Here is a 15,577-nt window from a genome sequence, read left to right as displayed (position 1 = left end):
GCTTCGTCTCTGAAAGTGATTAGCGACGACTTCAAGTTGGTCCTACAACCATAAAAAGAATATGAAAAAGAAATTCGAAAAAATTTAGCGACGGCTTTAGTGATGTATGTGTCGTCACTAAATAAGTTTTATTTACTTTTCATTTATTTTTAAAAATATTTTAGTGACGACTTTAGCAACGTAATTGTCGTCCCTAAATAGATTTTGCCACTATATTTAGTGACGCCTATGTCGTCCCAAAATCATTTTCTTCAAAAAAAAATAAATATAAATAAATGTCGTAAAAGGCTTTTGGGGACAACTTTGTCGTCACAAAAGTCGTCCCTAATAAAAAAAATATGGACAGCATTTCGTTGCTGTTTCGATTTCCATCCAGTTTTTCTGGCATTTTCCGGAAACATAATAAAACCTGTTTCTAGCCTACTCAACTACCAACAACAACAACAAACATCACCAACAATCTACCTAAAAGAACAACACCATCAATATATCATCATCAACAATCTACCTAAGTTATCAAATACGACCAAAACTTTTCATACCAAACTAACAAACTGATCAAACTTTTCTTGTAGTGCAATATCAAAACTTGGTAATCATCAATATATCTTGATCACTAGAATTTAGCTGAAGTGTACATATATAACTCCAAGTATATAAAAAAGACAATCCAACAACTTATCTAGTAGTACATAATGTTTTTTCTAATACTAATATATATCTTGATCTTCATATATATGAAGAAAAAACAAAAGACTGATAACAAATTGCAGAAAATTAAAGATCAAGCACCAACAGTGATACGTAAATAAGTAGCTATATTAATAATGAGGAAAAAGCTTATATACAATACACAAATCTGATGGTAGTAAATCAGATTATGAAAGAACAACAAAAGAGTGAACGATCTACATTGTGCTAGATTTTCTGGAATATGATAAGTGATTTTCTTGGATGAAAGCTATCTATGATGCTAAACATAAAAATCATACGTATATACTAGTGAGTAGATCTATAGACCAGGATATTACCGTTACCACTCCTCCAGATGTATTGTAACCATATGTCCCATACGTCTCTGGCCCTTCATCTTCAAGAAGAATACACTTCAGCCTTCCAACTAACTTGCAAACTTTTAAATATAACTAATGCTAAGATTGGAGAAACATAGTCACTTTTCAACAATATAGAGATTCCATCAAGCATCTTTTATTTCTGCATGTATAGAACAATAGCACAAGTGAACGGTTTCTACTAAACAATCAAAGCTATAAATAAAATAACTTAGATATGCATCTACTGTCAAAGACTGAAAAAACAATAAGTAAATAGTAAGTGCATGTTTTGAAAGTTGTTTAAAAGAACAGACTGGAAAAATGCTTACTTAGTGATTTAGAAACTAAGAGCTTAATATAAACAATATAAAGGAAACTAGAGCAACATATTAAGGGCAGTGTTAGTATCTAGTAAGACCCAGCCTGAGTCAGCCATCTATCATTGAGGGATTGATTAGTGTCTAGTGAGACTCGGTTACCTTGAAGCATAGACCTTACTGCTGCAATTGGTACAAGAAGTCAAACAATATGCTTATCATCTGTTCTTTTCTCTATAGACACAACCGACAGCCCATAGTTGTCTATGGCTTAGATGGACCTGAATTCAGCACAACCCACATATGTAATTACCGAACTTCAATCATTTTCATATATTAATTACAATGAACTCTTAAAATTATGCACCTAAAAACAGCCAATATGTATATTATTGTAGACAAATCATCAAAGGTTTTTTTTTCCCCTAAAAATAGACGTTTTATTAATACCACAATCTGATTATACATGTATACCTCAACACCTATATTTCTGATAATCAACAAACTTTATGTCTAGTAAATTTACATACCATTTTGGAGAGGGCCTTCTCAACCGTACAAAAGCTTACAAATTTACAATTTTAACCACATTCACTATACCTGGAAACAAGAAAACTAAAGATAATGAAACTATAATGATAATCTCATTAATAAGTTTGTAACTATACTATACCTGTGTATTGAAATTTTGCAACCAAAAGAAAAACCATTAGCTAAGAAAACAATAAAATCAAGTTTGGATTTTCAAGCACAAGTGCAAAAGGCAAGAAAGAAAGATTATACCTAACCGTAAAATTTTGCATAGTGACCAATCCATGCCAAAAATGTTGTCATTTTCCTTTTGAGTATATGGTCCGCCTATGTTTCATACATAAGGAGAAAAAAGATACCAAAAGTGCTCGTTAAACATATAACTTCCCTAGCTCAAAGCTGGTCTAAAACTTGGCAAAATTCTGATTACACACGTACATGTTTCATGAGATACGCCATGTCATAACTAAAACTCCTCACACTCTATAGAAGCCGACATCTCAGCAAAGCTAAGCGACTCTCATTGTATATCTACATATATATAATGGAGTAATATGCTATAATTAACTTATGTTTTGCAAAATCTAACTACAATTTTAAAATTCCTTTAACTCTCACTAGAAAATAGAAATACATAAATTCATATATACATCAATATGTTATTTCTAACCAATTTTTTTATGGAAAATCCCGATCAAAAACAAGTTTAAATAGATTATGTCAATTAAATTACCAAATCATGTGTGAAAATAATAAACCCTAAGATTGAAAATCTCAATAATACAATTAAATGATTAATTGAAAATATATATTAATTAATTCTGAAATTAAATAAAAATATATATTATCAACTGTACTGTAATACATTACGAGTATGATTTTGTAGCATAATATTCAATTGAATAAAATTAAGGAATAATATTCAATTGATTAAAGTTAAGGTTAAATTAGATGTGTTAAATGAATATTATTCCTTAACTTTATCAATTGACGAGAAAGATGGTTTCTGAGTGAATAAGATAATGATAATCAATATAAATGAGAACTACCTTCACCAATAATATTGTTGGTGAAGACGGAAGTCATTTATCATTTAAAATATTCATTAATCCTTACATCAGTTATGTTTACATTAATTATTTACACCATTTAACGTCGCTTCTATCACCAACAGTAACCTCCAGCACTACACCGTCGTTGTCATGACAACCGCCACATTGGCGGACACCGTGATATATAGTTTTATAAAAATAGAGAAGAGTTTTTTATAAAACTGTTTGTGAAGTAATTGCAACTAGAAAATTTTGTACCCCGCGTTGCGGGGTCTCAATTTCTTTGTTGAAACGGTTCGTTATTTTAGTATATATGCCGTGAATTTTCAACAGCTTAATTAGCTATAACTTTGTCATTAATATGTTTGTTTAAAAGTATGCAAGAAACCAAAAATAACCCGTAGTAGAAACCTGAACGGGATGTGATATGACAAAAATATCAATATATTAATTCAGATATCAAGTGGATGCGATATAGCAAAATGCAAGTAGTGGTACGGGGTGTATCATAATAAGGTTGAATGACAAATAAAAAGTGTGAAAAAAACAACAGAAGTAACCCGTAATAAAAAATCCGAAAAGGAAAAAAAAAACTAAAAAAGAAAAAGACGTGACAAAATCCGAACAGGATGCAATATGGCAAAATCCAAACTATAAGAAACGTGCAATGTGTCACTTTATACCGATGCCACGTGTCAAGTTTCAATAAGCATGGTTACTATTGATAACCATGCCAAAAAAAACGAAAAAAAAAAACTCCAAATGGGATCCGTAATGTCAGAATCTAAATAGTGATGCGAGATATATGATGAACCAATAATAGAGATCATATAAGCAAAAAAAAAGGTATCAAAAAACCAAGATAAACCGAAAGATAAATAACCTTAAAGAAAATAGAAATAACAAAGGAAAAATAAAATGTTAAGTAAAAGTTTCCAATATATTATTTGAGAACACAAAAGCCAAAAAACTATGATGAACACCAAGAAAAAACCCCAAACGGATCCAAAATGACAAAATCTAAATAGTGATGTGGTGTATACGATGAACCAATAGAAAGAAAACACAAAAGCAAAAAACCTATGTAATAAACCAACAAAAAACGAAAGAAAAATAACCTTAACGGGATCCGATATGGCAAAATCTGAAAAAATGCGGGGTATAGGTGGACCAATAGAAAGAAAACACAAAAGCAAAAAAAACTATGTACGAAACCAAGAAAAACCGAACAAAAAATAACCTTAACGGAATCCGATATGACAAAATCTGAGAAAAACGCGGGTACATGCGAGACCAATAGAACAGCGCCACGTGCCACTGTTCATAAACTTTGGCATTAATGAGATTGATGATTGATTGATTAATAATATTATTACAATACAATGCTATTATGCTACACAGTAATTGTAATGGTTTCGATTCTGGCATTTTGGGATTTCTTTTTTTATTTTATAACTAGATATCTGTCGAAGCATTTATCATAATACTTTAATGAAAATCGTGATACTATTGTCGGTAGTATATAGTGTATACGCCGGATAGAAACAAAGACTGTTTTTGAATGTTGTAAACACGAGAAATACTGATGACAGGACCATGCAAGTTAGAGATTTCCACACTCAAGTAACACAACAGTCTCTGCCAACCACGCACGCAAATCAACCCAACACGCCAATGTTTAACTTACTCGCAATAAATAGATATTGTTAAATGACATCTGTATTATTCTCATATAATTTTCAATATATCTGTCTCAAATATTGATCTTTGAATTTACATAACAAGAGATACTACCAAGTAACCTAAATCCACATTCACCAAAATAATAATCTACCGTATTAAATTGTATTACATATCTACCTTCCATAATTTTATATAGCTATCTAGTTTGACCTGTTGAACTGTTGGTAAAAAGTAAAAAGCTGATTCTAAGGTTGAATACTCACTATAAGCGGCTGAAACAAGTTGAATAGTATCCAAGTAATTGTTACATGCTCTACAATTTGGTCAACGGACGGAAATTGATATTAACTCTGTCAAAAATTGGTTTGAAGTATTTAAACACTTGTGTTAATGTTTCCAAACATTTAAACAATTCTATGGTCATGTGAACAGGTCATTTATATAAATCCCAAATTTATATATAAAAGTTCCTTTTTGATTACTTCTCAGATACTCTCTGCCTAAGCCAATTACTCGCTCTGAGATTCCTGGCCCGATTAGCAGTTTTAGACCTCTCCCAATCGTCTCATCAGTTGCGCATCATTTTGAGTAGAAAACCGACGCCATTAGAACTGCATAAAGGTTGGTACATCGGTTTGAGTGTTCGGTTGAAGACTTGAAGACGAGCTTGTGATGAAGTAAATAATCAGGCCTTAATGCGTATTGAAAATAAAAATAAAAATAATGCTTACTATTAAGAGGGGTCTTACGACCTTTACCACTTGAGGAATATCCATTTAGATAACATTTGTTATTGTTATTGAACCCAAAGAAAATGGACTGAATTATGATTATGAAGATTTAAAAGTTGACATGATGCCACGTCTACAAAAGCAAGCAGCCCTCAAAAGAAAGAAAAAGAATTTTATCTACAAAATAGAAATTTCCCAACCACGTAAAATAACAAAATGGTCCCCCAAAAGCTTAAACTATTAGACTACTTTATCATAATAAAATCTCTGTTAATCTGATTGCAGGTTTTATCGAACTCTTATAGGTTCCAGGAACTAAATGATCAGGTTAAATGTGTATTGCTCTTTACTGTCATGTCCAGGTGAAAAAGTCAAGGATCACCATCGGCTAATTCGGTATAACGGACAGAAATGGAACCGGAGTTCGTCTCAAAGAATTATTACTAGCATGGCTTTGAAAGATGAGATGGATGGTCGGTTTAGCAACTTGCCCGGCCAGAGTTGGGAACCTGGATTGGAAACTGCGGTCCCTTATGAGCAAAGACCGGTATGTCATCTATTTCAACAAATACGAAACAAGTATTGTTACACTCGTTTTGAAAAGTAGTCAACATTTTTATATATCTTGAATGCCAAATAAGTTATTGTAGCATAGAAACATGATAAGAAACTATTGTAAGTGATATATTGATGGAGTATTATGCCTGCATGTAGATGATGTTTATGAATATGAACTAGGTAAATGAGTACTCATCTTTAAAGGAAGGACCATTATACTCATGGGGCGAACTGAAACCGCCATCCTTTTTCCTGCGGCTTGGAGGGCTTTGGTTGGTGACATTTACTGTTCTTGGAGTGCCAATATCAGCTGCCAGCTTCAATCCTTCAAGTGTAAGATTCATGCCATTTCTTGATATATAGAAATATTATCCGAGTAGCAGTGTGACAGCGCTTCAATTAATGTATACCATTTTACTCATCCGGCATATATTACTTAGAAGAGTCCGTCTACTAAACGAAGTATCTCGAACAGTTCTTACCTAAAGGACACAATCACACAAACTGCAAATGAAAATATAAACATTTTGGTTGTATACATTAGCAACATAAGTTTTGGGTATACCATATTCCAGAACCTAGATGTAGTGTCCACACATATATTGGGAATCTTGAAACATAAAAAATGCAAAGGAAGATAATTAGTCAATAATATAATACCTACTTCATCTTCATGTTCATGTTCAAGTTCATATTCATAGGAGGGTAAATGCCTGGGAACCCCTTAATCCCGGGAAGGAATTTTTCCTTCCAGTCTAGCGATCCTGCAACACTGACTAGCGGTGAGACCCCAGAAACCTTAGTTGGGGAACGAAGATTCGAACCCCCGCCTATTTCAGCACCAAACTGCTTTTTAGGGGGGCACGTGGCCACTGGTCTGTAACCCAATTGTTTTCATATTCATAATGATAAACAGATTTTAGATGATAAGTATTTCTAATCTTGTCCAAATTCCTAGATAACACTGGCTTTCATATGCAGGATCCTTTACGATTTTTACTAGCTGCAGGAACGGGGACACTTTTTCTTGTATCATTAGTTGTTCTGCGGATTTATCTGGTACGTCATTTTAATGCAAGTAACAAAACCACCATTTATCAGTGTTGCCACTAGTTAAGTTTAGCTTACAGCGAAATCTAAAACTACTTAAGTTCTAGTTTTAAGGGTCAGCTTACCGAAGAAAGTCTGTACTTCTTTGGCAGGGATGGAGTTACGTAGGGGACAGACTATTATCAGCAGTGATACCCTATGAAGAGAGTGGTTGGTATGATGGACAAATGTGGGTTAAGCCTCCAGAGGTTAGTGTAAAGTTTTAGTATCAGATCACAATTGCTTCAACAAATCTGGCAACTTAGATTGTGTTTTAATCTTTGCAGATTCTGGCCCGTGATAGATTACTGGGGTCATACAAGGTACCAAGAGTAACAATAATACTAGTTTGAATTTAAGCCTGGTGATTTATAAACTGAATATATATTGTAGCATTGCCATATGACAATTACTTTATGAAACTAAAATTATGAACACTTACTTCACATAGACATCTACATGAGCATATAAGACGAATGCAACATATGGAAATATTAAACTAGATTTTTGTGCAAGTTTTGTTCGTCCTGTTCTATTCTAAAAACTGAAATCCTTTCTACCTTATAAATGTAGGTCAAACCAGTCATCAAGTTGCTCAAACAAACATTAGTTGGAACTGGTGTCTTACTTGTTACAGCTGTTTCACTGATCATTTTTGCCACACCGGTAGAAGATTTCATGCTAAGAACTTTTGCAAACAAAGACGAGGTTGCAGCTATGAAGACCAGTACAAATATGAGGTACACTTATACAGAACTTAACCTTTTAGAGGCAGGGTCAAGTACCTAGAGGCGGTAATCCATTAGGAATAACAATGGATTGGATATGGAAAGGGTAGAACGATATCTACATCCATATCCATTTATTTTATCGGCATCCGTATACAAATTTACATCCATTTAAGTTCTTTAGTTCATCCATATCCATATCTAATGATTTCAAAATATTTGTTAGCTAGAACGACATTAACTTCAATGCAAATATTTTCCCGAGTTGATGTAAGACGTATAGCCAAATATCCGATTAGTCTATTGGTTTCTAAACCATATATTAATGCAATTAGCCTAATTGCTGATCCTACTAATATAAAGTGCTTGTGCTTCATGAGGGTATTGTGAGTTAAAATCATTAATTCAAGTAGACATTATTTGTTAAGCATCATATAATGGATTATCATTAACTACTAGTATGGTACAATAATTAAAACATGGCTAATTTTAGTTCATACCAATACACAAGATGACAATTTAAAGTATGTGTAAGTATGTAAGTATACGTGTATATGGTTTTTTTTTACGGCAGAAACAGGTGTTACGTGTATATGTTTCTATCTAATATATGTATTATATGGGGTGGTAAGCGGGTTATCCATGAATGACCTGGTCATATGACTCATATCCAGTCCATTAATGGCGGTAAACATCCATATCCATTATTCATCAATTTTAGCCATCCATATCCATATCTACCTATGGCGGATCTGGCGGTGGATGTCCATCTGGTCAAATGACCAATAGCCATTCCTAGTGGTAAGATTGGTGGGTCAAGTGGCTTGTTCTGGTTAAAACAGTTCATCTTTTAGTACCAGTGGAGATAACTGGATTTTATTGACCAGTGAACAGCTTTCTGTCATTTAGAAAACAATACTATTAACTAATGCGTAAATTATGTATATGTAAACAACGTTACTATAAATATACTATAAATCTTCAAATAAAACGGTTTAGGGGGTCGTATACAAAAAATATAGACTTCAAACGACTTTGAACCTGTTTAAACAGTTCCCGTTTTAGCTAGTTTCATTAACCACACCTGTTCTGCCCAGATTAGCCAACACATAAAGTAAGTGGGCCCTGGCACCTCTAGCATTGAGTATGGATTAGAAACTAAAAATTTCTTACGGAAATCTATTTTACAGCAAAGAAGAGCTCCTGAGATTACCACTGGGTGTGAAGGTTGACGATGATTTAGCAGCAGCTGCTGCTGAGGCTGCTGATGGAAGGCCAGTCTACTGCAGGGACAGGTACTACCGTGCTCTGGCAGGTGGGCAATATTGCAAGTGGGAGGACCTGCTTAAGTAATCAGGAACAAAAGAAACCAATTTCACACATTCAATTCCGTGCAAAACATATACAGATGTATTTAGTGTTTTTGAGATGCTAGTCGGAAAGACAAGGAAGAAAAACTTCGAAGAGATGGAAGTTGAGGAAGTTGAAGAAAGGTTAAATTAAAGGGCAGACTTGATACTAGATTGCAACTAGAATGATGTTGTCATTTGTATAGCATATATATATGTAGCATTAAAAAGTACAAACAGGAATCGCCACCCCTCAAGTAATTTTACATATATCTTTCTATGCCTTGCAAGATATTTGGTTGACATGATTTTTACATATGGAAACAACAGAAAAATCAGAAAGACCTTTGGTAAAGAAGTTCTTCCTTCTTCCACATGAAGCAGTCTCCAACAAAAGCGGTGGTTGCATGGACAAACAAAATGAGACATTGTTTTCTTTCGGGTCTCTTCCTTTTTGCTGTAAATCACAGAATGACATCATTATCTTTCCAAATGTTCAAAACTTAGAACTTCAATTGATACCACAAATATAAACCTGACACAGATAGAAGCACAATGAAGATGCCTGATGATGCTTGAAGCTAACTCGGAGAAGCATGTCACATCTAAACTCTAAAGGCTAATGACCGATGCATAGTTGATGGGTTCCCACACAAACTCTCATTCTCTAGTGATTAATTCATAACATACTGGATGTTGAATGGTTCTTCCATACCTCCACTGTACATACTTATTCCTATTATTGATCAGCATAGCTGATGTAGATTCTCGAGTTTTCCACATGTGATAACCAATTTTGATAAAGACGACTGCTGGAACAGATTTTGTCATTTTCCAAACAATGACAGTGCTAAATACACATAGCACATATATACTCTTCCTACACCAGTTTTTTGCACCAATTGTAAGCTTCTGCCAATGTTCCTCCAACTAAATCTCTAATCTTATGCTTTTTTCTCTTGGCATCTTCTATATCTAGAGTACGATAGGCAAGAGCTAGCAAGTAAACGGCTGGATGAACCCTCCTGCTTGTCACATAGACAAATAAATTTAGCAGCAAGTACATACAACTATGCCCTGAAATCCCTTTATAATGCCTTCATTAACATAGTTAAAAACCAGATGAACCTGTGAAGTTGGATTATCAACAACTACCTTTCAGAAGGATTTGTAACGTCAACCCCATCCCAATATCTCTGAGATGGTACATTTTTCCCTTTATTATCCCTTCCATATGTCTCAATATACCACCCACCGATATCATGCAAGCCAGAGCGAGGCTCAAATAACCAGTACCTGATCATTGAGGAATTCAACAACAAAGGTTTTAAATTAAAATCTGACCCACATTCAATGGTCTATAAGTACAACAACAGTAGCCAATCCTTCGAAGAGCAGGGTATGGTGGCAGCGGGATTTAGAAAATCATACCCCCTACCTGACCCAAACCCGAGTGTAGAAAGACTGCTTTCCAACATGAGGGTGAGAGTAAATTATGTGTCTATGGATTGGGGGTGCGTGTGCATATGTAAGTGGGGGGTTACGCAGATGTAGAAAGCAATGAGCTTACACACAAGCATTCAGTGAAATATGAGATATGAGTTCTACCCAGAAAAAAAAAAAAAAAGAAAGAAAGACATATGAGATATGAGACTTACTTGCTTGGTGGTAACCGAGCTCTAGTGCATCTACATTCACAAAGAGAAGCCTTGTCTCCCAACTGATACCAGTGCATATGTTTCACCTAACATGAATTATAGAAAATCTCTCAACTTTAGCATGTGTATGTTCATGCATGTGTAATTGTAACAGGTGTTTGCTCACATACTAAACAAAGAAAAAACAGTGAAAAATGATAATGGTAGCAATAGTGCACACCAGTAGTGTCCGATGAATCATAACCACATGAGTCTTTACACCACAACTATCATGCACCATGCAAGACCCTTCGTCCCCACTGGTCCCTAATCCAATTATGGTTCCCAGAAACACCTTAGATGCAACCACATCTTCTTCAGGATTTTTATTGGACTCGCTGCCTGAAAATATATCGTCTTCATGTAGATTGAGATAAACATCAATACGATCTTCACATTCTTCATTTGACACGCTAGTGGTGTCACCCTTTGCTCGGACCCTGTTTGCAACAGCAACAATTTTTCCTGCTACATGCAACTCCAGATCTTTGTATGCATCACAAGTGTGAGTACCTGAATCATGATCCGTGTAACTCACCTCCAAACTCAAGCTTTGGGGTGACGGGAGTTGCTTATTGCAAGCATGAGATAATTCAAGAAACTTTTTAGCTATGCATACCTTCCCAAAAAGGTCACGTCCAGAAACCAAATGCAGGATCTCAGGAGTTCCAGGAACAGACCTTACATCAGCTTCAAAACAATCAGGAAGGAAATCCATTGACTGAATCACAGGACCATAATAAGCTGCATGTATGGCGGAGTAAAAATCATTTTCAAGTACTTCAAAGTAGCTAGTTCCATCCACCATCCTTCTCTCTGATACTATATCATTTATGGCATATCTATACCATTTTAACCAGTCAACAACTTCCATCTGCTTCTCCGTTGTTTCATAGGATTCATATGTGTACATTGACGAACCTTGTCTCGAGCGTTGTTGGACAACTACCTTTTGCGTAAATAGGTACCTGTCGTAGTGAGCTCTCTTTTCAGTATCTGACAATATCTGCATTAGTCATGAAAAACCATCAATCACCCTTTTCATCCTTAACACTCAAAAAAGTTAGTTATTACAACCTAGCACGCATTTTAGTAAAACCCTATAACGAAATTTGATATTTTAAGGTCATTTCTTTTCGGAAACTGATACTAATTTAGTTTACAATGTCTGCTAGAATGAAACATTTCCAGCTTCACACCTGTTACACTCCTGATACGACTGTAGTAAGCGAGCAAATTTGTAGATCACACTATCTATGGAGAAGTATGAAGCTATTAGCAAATTAATATTACTACACCATGTAAAATGATTTGTTTTTTTCCTAAATGTATGCATTATACATTCACTCAATCTCGCGTCCTTCTAAAAGGTTGATTTTCCGATAAGCCTACCCTGCCCAAGTACATCACATAATAGGTAAAACCAAGCTCACTAAACGGCCCCATATAGTCCCAAAATTGCCTCTTTATCGGAATTAACTAAGCTCTACACATTCAGGGCTCAATCACTAAAAATATGACAATATTACCCCTAGTTTTTAGTAAGAATCAGTTATATCAAAAATTGTACCAAGGATAGATTGATAATACATATATATATATATATAATATAATAATGAGGCAACAATAATTAGCAGTGACACCTGAATACATTTTTTTTTTAGCAGCATGGTTGGATCAGTGGTAAACACCCTTGCCTCTGGAGACAGAGGTCATGGGTTCGATCCTCATTCCATGCAAAGGTTGGAGGGTCTTTTCTACCATTTAGGTAGAAACTGGAAGCAGCCTCTCTACTTTGGTAGAGGTAAAGTCTGTCTACATCTTAACCTCCCCCATACACCGTCGGGGTATTGGGGCTCAAAACCTGCGGAACGCGGCACTGAGCAGTTACTTTTTTACCTGAATACATTTTGCTTCACCCTCAAAAAATTGAATTCAAATCCTACTATAAATAAACATATTCATCTACACAGTAATGAGTCCTATTACCATACAAAAATATCATTTCAACATATATATATATATAGAGAGAGAGAGAGAGAATTATATAATAGAATATAAAGAAAAGGGAAACCTGATAAGCGGCGAGAATTTGAAGAAATCGATGAGAATTAAGTGGAGATTGAGAAAGATCAGGATGCGTTTGTTTTGCCAGTTTCCGAAAAGAGGCTTTAATTTCAGCAAAAGAACAAGTATCAGAAACTCCGAGAAGGTCGTATGCATTTTTGCCCGATAATTCCGGCGGTGGTGGTTCCACTGGTGACTCGCCGCTCTTCGTGCTCATATATTTATTATTATTATTATTACTAGTAATATGATGATTAATTAGGAATTCACAGACGGCGGAGGAGGAGGTAGAAATGTTTCGATATTGGTGGTGAAGACCGCATAGGCTACGGAATAGTGTGCCGTGGACCACCGCCATTTCTAACGACTTTTTCTTCTTTTTTTTTTTTTTTGTTGGGGTTGGGTTTGGTTTGACTCGAAAACTTTGAACCAACGGATATATCTATATTTTATTCTTACAAAAACTAAACATAAGTTAGGCTCATCCCCGGAAAAAATAATGATTATAATAATAATGTCACACCTTTTATCAGTTTTTGTCGAAATTTTAGATTATTACATTTTACATCTTTTGATAATATCATTTCACTTCTTCTATCGTATTATCCTTTTAAATTATTTCTCAGTTGGATGTGAAAAAAATCCACAAACCAACCTAATCTATTGATGCTTAACCAACGTCATAAACCAACACAATCAATCGACACAATCGTGCCAACATTATCACTTAACCGACAATCTTTAGCTAACAATTTTCGGTATCAACTTTTCGGATGAGCTTATAGGTAAAAAGTTTGAGAGAATGAAATTCATTTCAGTATACTTAATCACATGTTAATGAAGTAAATTTTCTAAAGAAGTTTTGTTGGCATCACCTCAACATTTTTTATGTATAATCAAGAAGTTTTTCGTTAAAAAATATGACAATAAAAGAGTTATACCCAAAATCCTATGTTTAATTGTTAAAAAAAAAAAAAACAAAAATCTCTATCTCTTCTCTATCTCTATATATTTTTACAAGTACTTTTAGAAAGTTTTTGACATGCCAAATCCATATTTTACCTTAAAAAATTTCTAATTGAATTATGATGTCATATATAAATAAAATAGAAATAACCTTTTACATGTTTAATAAAAGTATTAATCATTTATTTAAAAAAAAAAAATTATAATATTACAAATAAAAAATCTTTTTTATTTACTTAGTGCGGTAGTCATTTTTATTTTATAAATTATTATTGTGTTAGTTGATTTATTAATTATATAATTATTGTGTTAGTTGAATTACTAGATTTATATCAAGTTCTAATGTTTTAATAACAAAAATTATGTTATTGGTTAAACCCGGATTAATTCGCTAGTTATATAATATATAATATATTAATATTGATTTTATTAAGTAATCTAAAGCCCACACTTAGAAAAACAAAAAGTACCCCAAATACTCATACTTGCAAAAATAAACCCAAAAGCCCAAGTTTCAAAAATATTCCCAAAGGCCAAAATCGATTTCAAAGCCGTCAGCCCGTCACTAGCGGTAGTAGTAGACTACAGCTGTGGAAACTGAACTTTCATCTTACTTCCATTTTATTTTATTTTGTCAAACTCTATTCCTTTTCACATTAATTTATCATTTTTTCTAAGTTTTGATAAGCTTAAAAGCTTTCGATTTTTTAGGTTTTGAGGCAACATATCAAATTATCAATTGTATATTCACAAATCACGGCAAAAATTATGTGTCATGATGTTTCAAGGTTTCTTCAACTTTCATCTTTTCATAACGCATATAAATTCTATCTATTTAGGCGTTTTTCTTTTTTTTTCTATCTATAGTTTTTGATATTCGGATATTTTACTATTTGGATTTAGAATAGGGGGTTTGTTAAATACATCCTTTGGCTGTATTTAAGGTGCATAAATTGTTTATACATTTACCATAAAAATCAGGGGCGGACTTTTAATATGAAAAATACAAGTTTTTTATGCACGTTAAATACAGCCCTTAGGGCTGTATTTAGCATTTTCCTTTAGAATATCAGAAATCCAAAAATAGGATACGCAATTACGCATTGCCCAAAAATTTTGATTTAGATGACAAAAACTTCACTATTTGAACTATTTTTTTCTTCCTTTTATAAAAAACAAAATAATATAAAAATTATGTTATCTTGTCAATCATTAACAACTGTTACAATTATCACAAACTTAATTATCAAATGCCTCGAATATTACACAGAAACTATACTAATTTAAATTAATCATTTTGTTTCATCCATTTCTTTAATTTTATGGTCTCTTTCATTATCACTATCTCATCCTTCATCATCTGAACACTGTCTATCTTGACTCTTCACTACTGCCACCCGAATGCATCCAAGCTTTAAATTATTATACACATATATTTTACTCAATGATACAACTAAATAAATTAAAATTAAGACCATCAACATACAAACTAGATTATTAATTGAGATAATAATGTAAAGTGCCATAATATTCAAATACATTAATATCAAAATTGATGTTTTACCACCATTATTGAATGATTACTTAGCAAAATTTAATTTATACAGGTAACATGTGTAATAAAAATTTGTAGACTTTGTACTAAAATTTTGTAGACTTTTCATGTGCTTCATTAATTTTTATTAATTTAATTAACTGTACTGGAGATAGGGATCAAAAAGAATCCTATAGTTGTTTGATCATATGTCAACACG

The 15,577-nt window shown here is 33.6% G+C and overlaps 2 protein-coding genes and 2 long non-coding RNA genes across 5 annotated transcripts; 1 reads left to right on the top strand and 3 right to left on the bottom strand.

The window, feature by feature from the left end:
- Positions 1 to 801: 801 nt before the first annotated feature.
- LOC122580540 lies at positions 802 to 2,260 on the bottom strand. The gene is made up of 4 exons (XR_006320816.1): positions 2,156 to 2,260; positions 1,903 to 1,972; positions 1,535 to 1,653; positions 802 to 1,215 (listed from the first exon to the last, which is right to left on the bottom strand). It is a non-coding gene; the product is annotated as an uncharacterized LOC122580540 (long non-coding RNA).
- Positions 2,261 to 5,608: 3,348 nt separating this feature from the next.
- Positions 5,609 to 9,387, top strand: LOC122579900 (protein CONSERVED IN THE GREEN LINEAGE AND DIATOMS 27, chloroplastic). The gene is made up of 7 exons (XM_043752160.1): positions 5,609 to 5,916; positions 6,108 to 6,260; positions 6,909 to 6,986; positions 7,130 to 7,225; positions 7,304 to 7,339; positions 7,590 to 7,756; positions 8,935 to 9,387. The coding sequence occupies exons 1-7, from the start codon at positions 5,689 to 5,691 to the stop codon at positions 9,095 to 9,097; spliced, it is 921 nt and encodes a 306-aa protein (XP_043608095.1). The 5' UTR covers positions 5,609 to 5,688; the 3' UTR covers positions 9,098 to 9,387.
- LOC122579902 lies at positions 6,028 to 7,136 on the bottom strand. The gene is made up of 2 exons (XR_006320712.1): positions 6,493 to 7,136; positions 6,028 to 6,409 (listed from the first exon to the last, which is right to left on the bottom strand). It is a non-coding gene; the product is annotated as an uncharacterized LOC122579902 (long non-coding RNA).
- Positions 9,268 to 13,257, bottom strand: LOC122579899 (chaperone protein DnaJ). 2 transcript variants are annotated; one of them, XR_006320711.1, is made up of 6 exons: positions 12,865 to 13,257; positions 10,972 to 11,796; positions 10,752 to 10,837; positions 10,249 to 10,389; positions 9,629 to 10,118; positions 9,268 to 9,550 (listed from the first exon to the last, which is right to left on the bottom strand). XR_006320711.1 is itself a non-coding variant. In XM_043752159.1 (5 exons), exons 1-5 carry the CDS (start codon positions 13,213 to 13,215, stop codon positions 9,974 to 9,976), a joined length of 1,548 nt encoding a protein of 515 aa, XP_043608094.1. In that variant the 5' UTR covers positions 13,216 to 13,257; the 3' UTR covers positions 9,268 to 9,973. The 2 variants fall into 2 exon arrangements, 1 of the variants encoding a protein (XP_043608094.1); XM_043752159.1 differs by having other exon boundaries at positions 9,268 to 10,118.
- Between the last annotated feature and the right edge of the window lie 2,320 nt (positions 13,258 to 15,577).

The sequence above is a fragment of the Erigeron canadensis genome, chromosome 8 (assembly GCF_010389155.1).
Source record: "Erigeron canadensis isolate Cc75 chromosome 8, C_canadensis_v1, whole genome shotgun sequence".
Taxonomy (NCBI): domain Eukaryota; kingdom Viridiplantae; phylum Streptophyta; class Magnoliopsida; order Asterales; family Asteraceae; genus Erigeron; species Erigeron canadensis.
The sequence above is the reverse complement of the archived record's forward strand: the minus strand, read 5'-3'. Positions and strand labels throughout refer to the sequence as shown.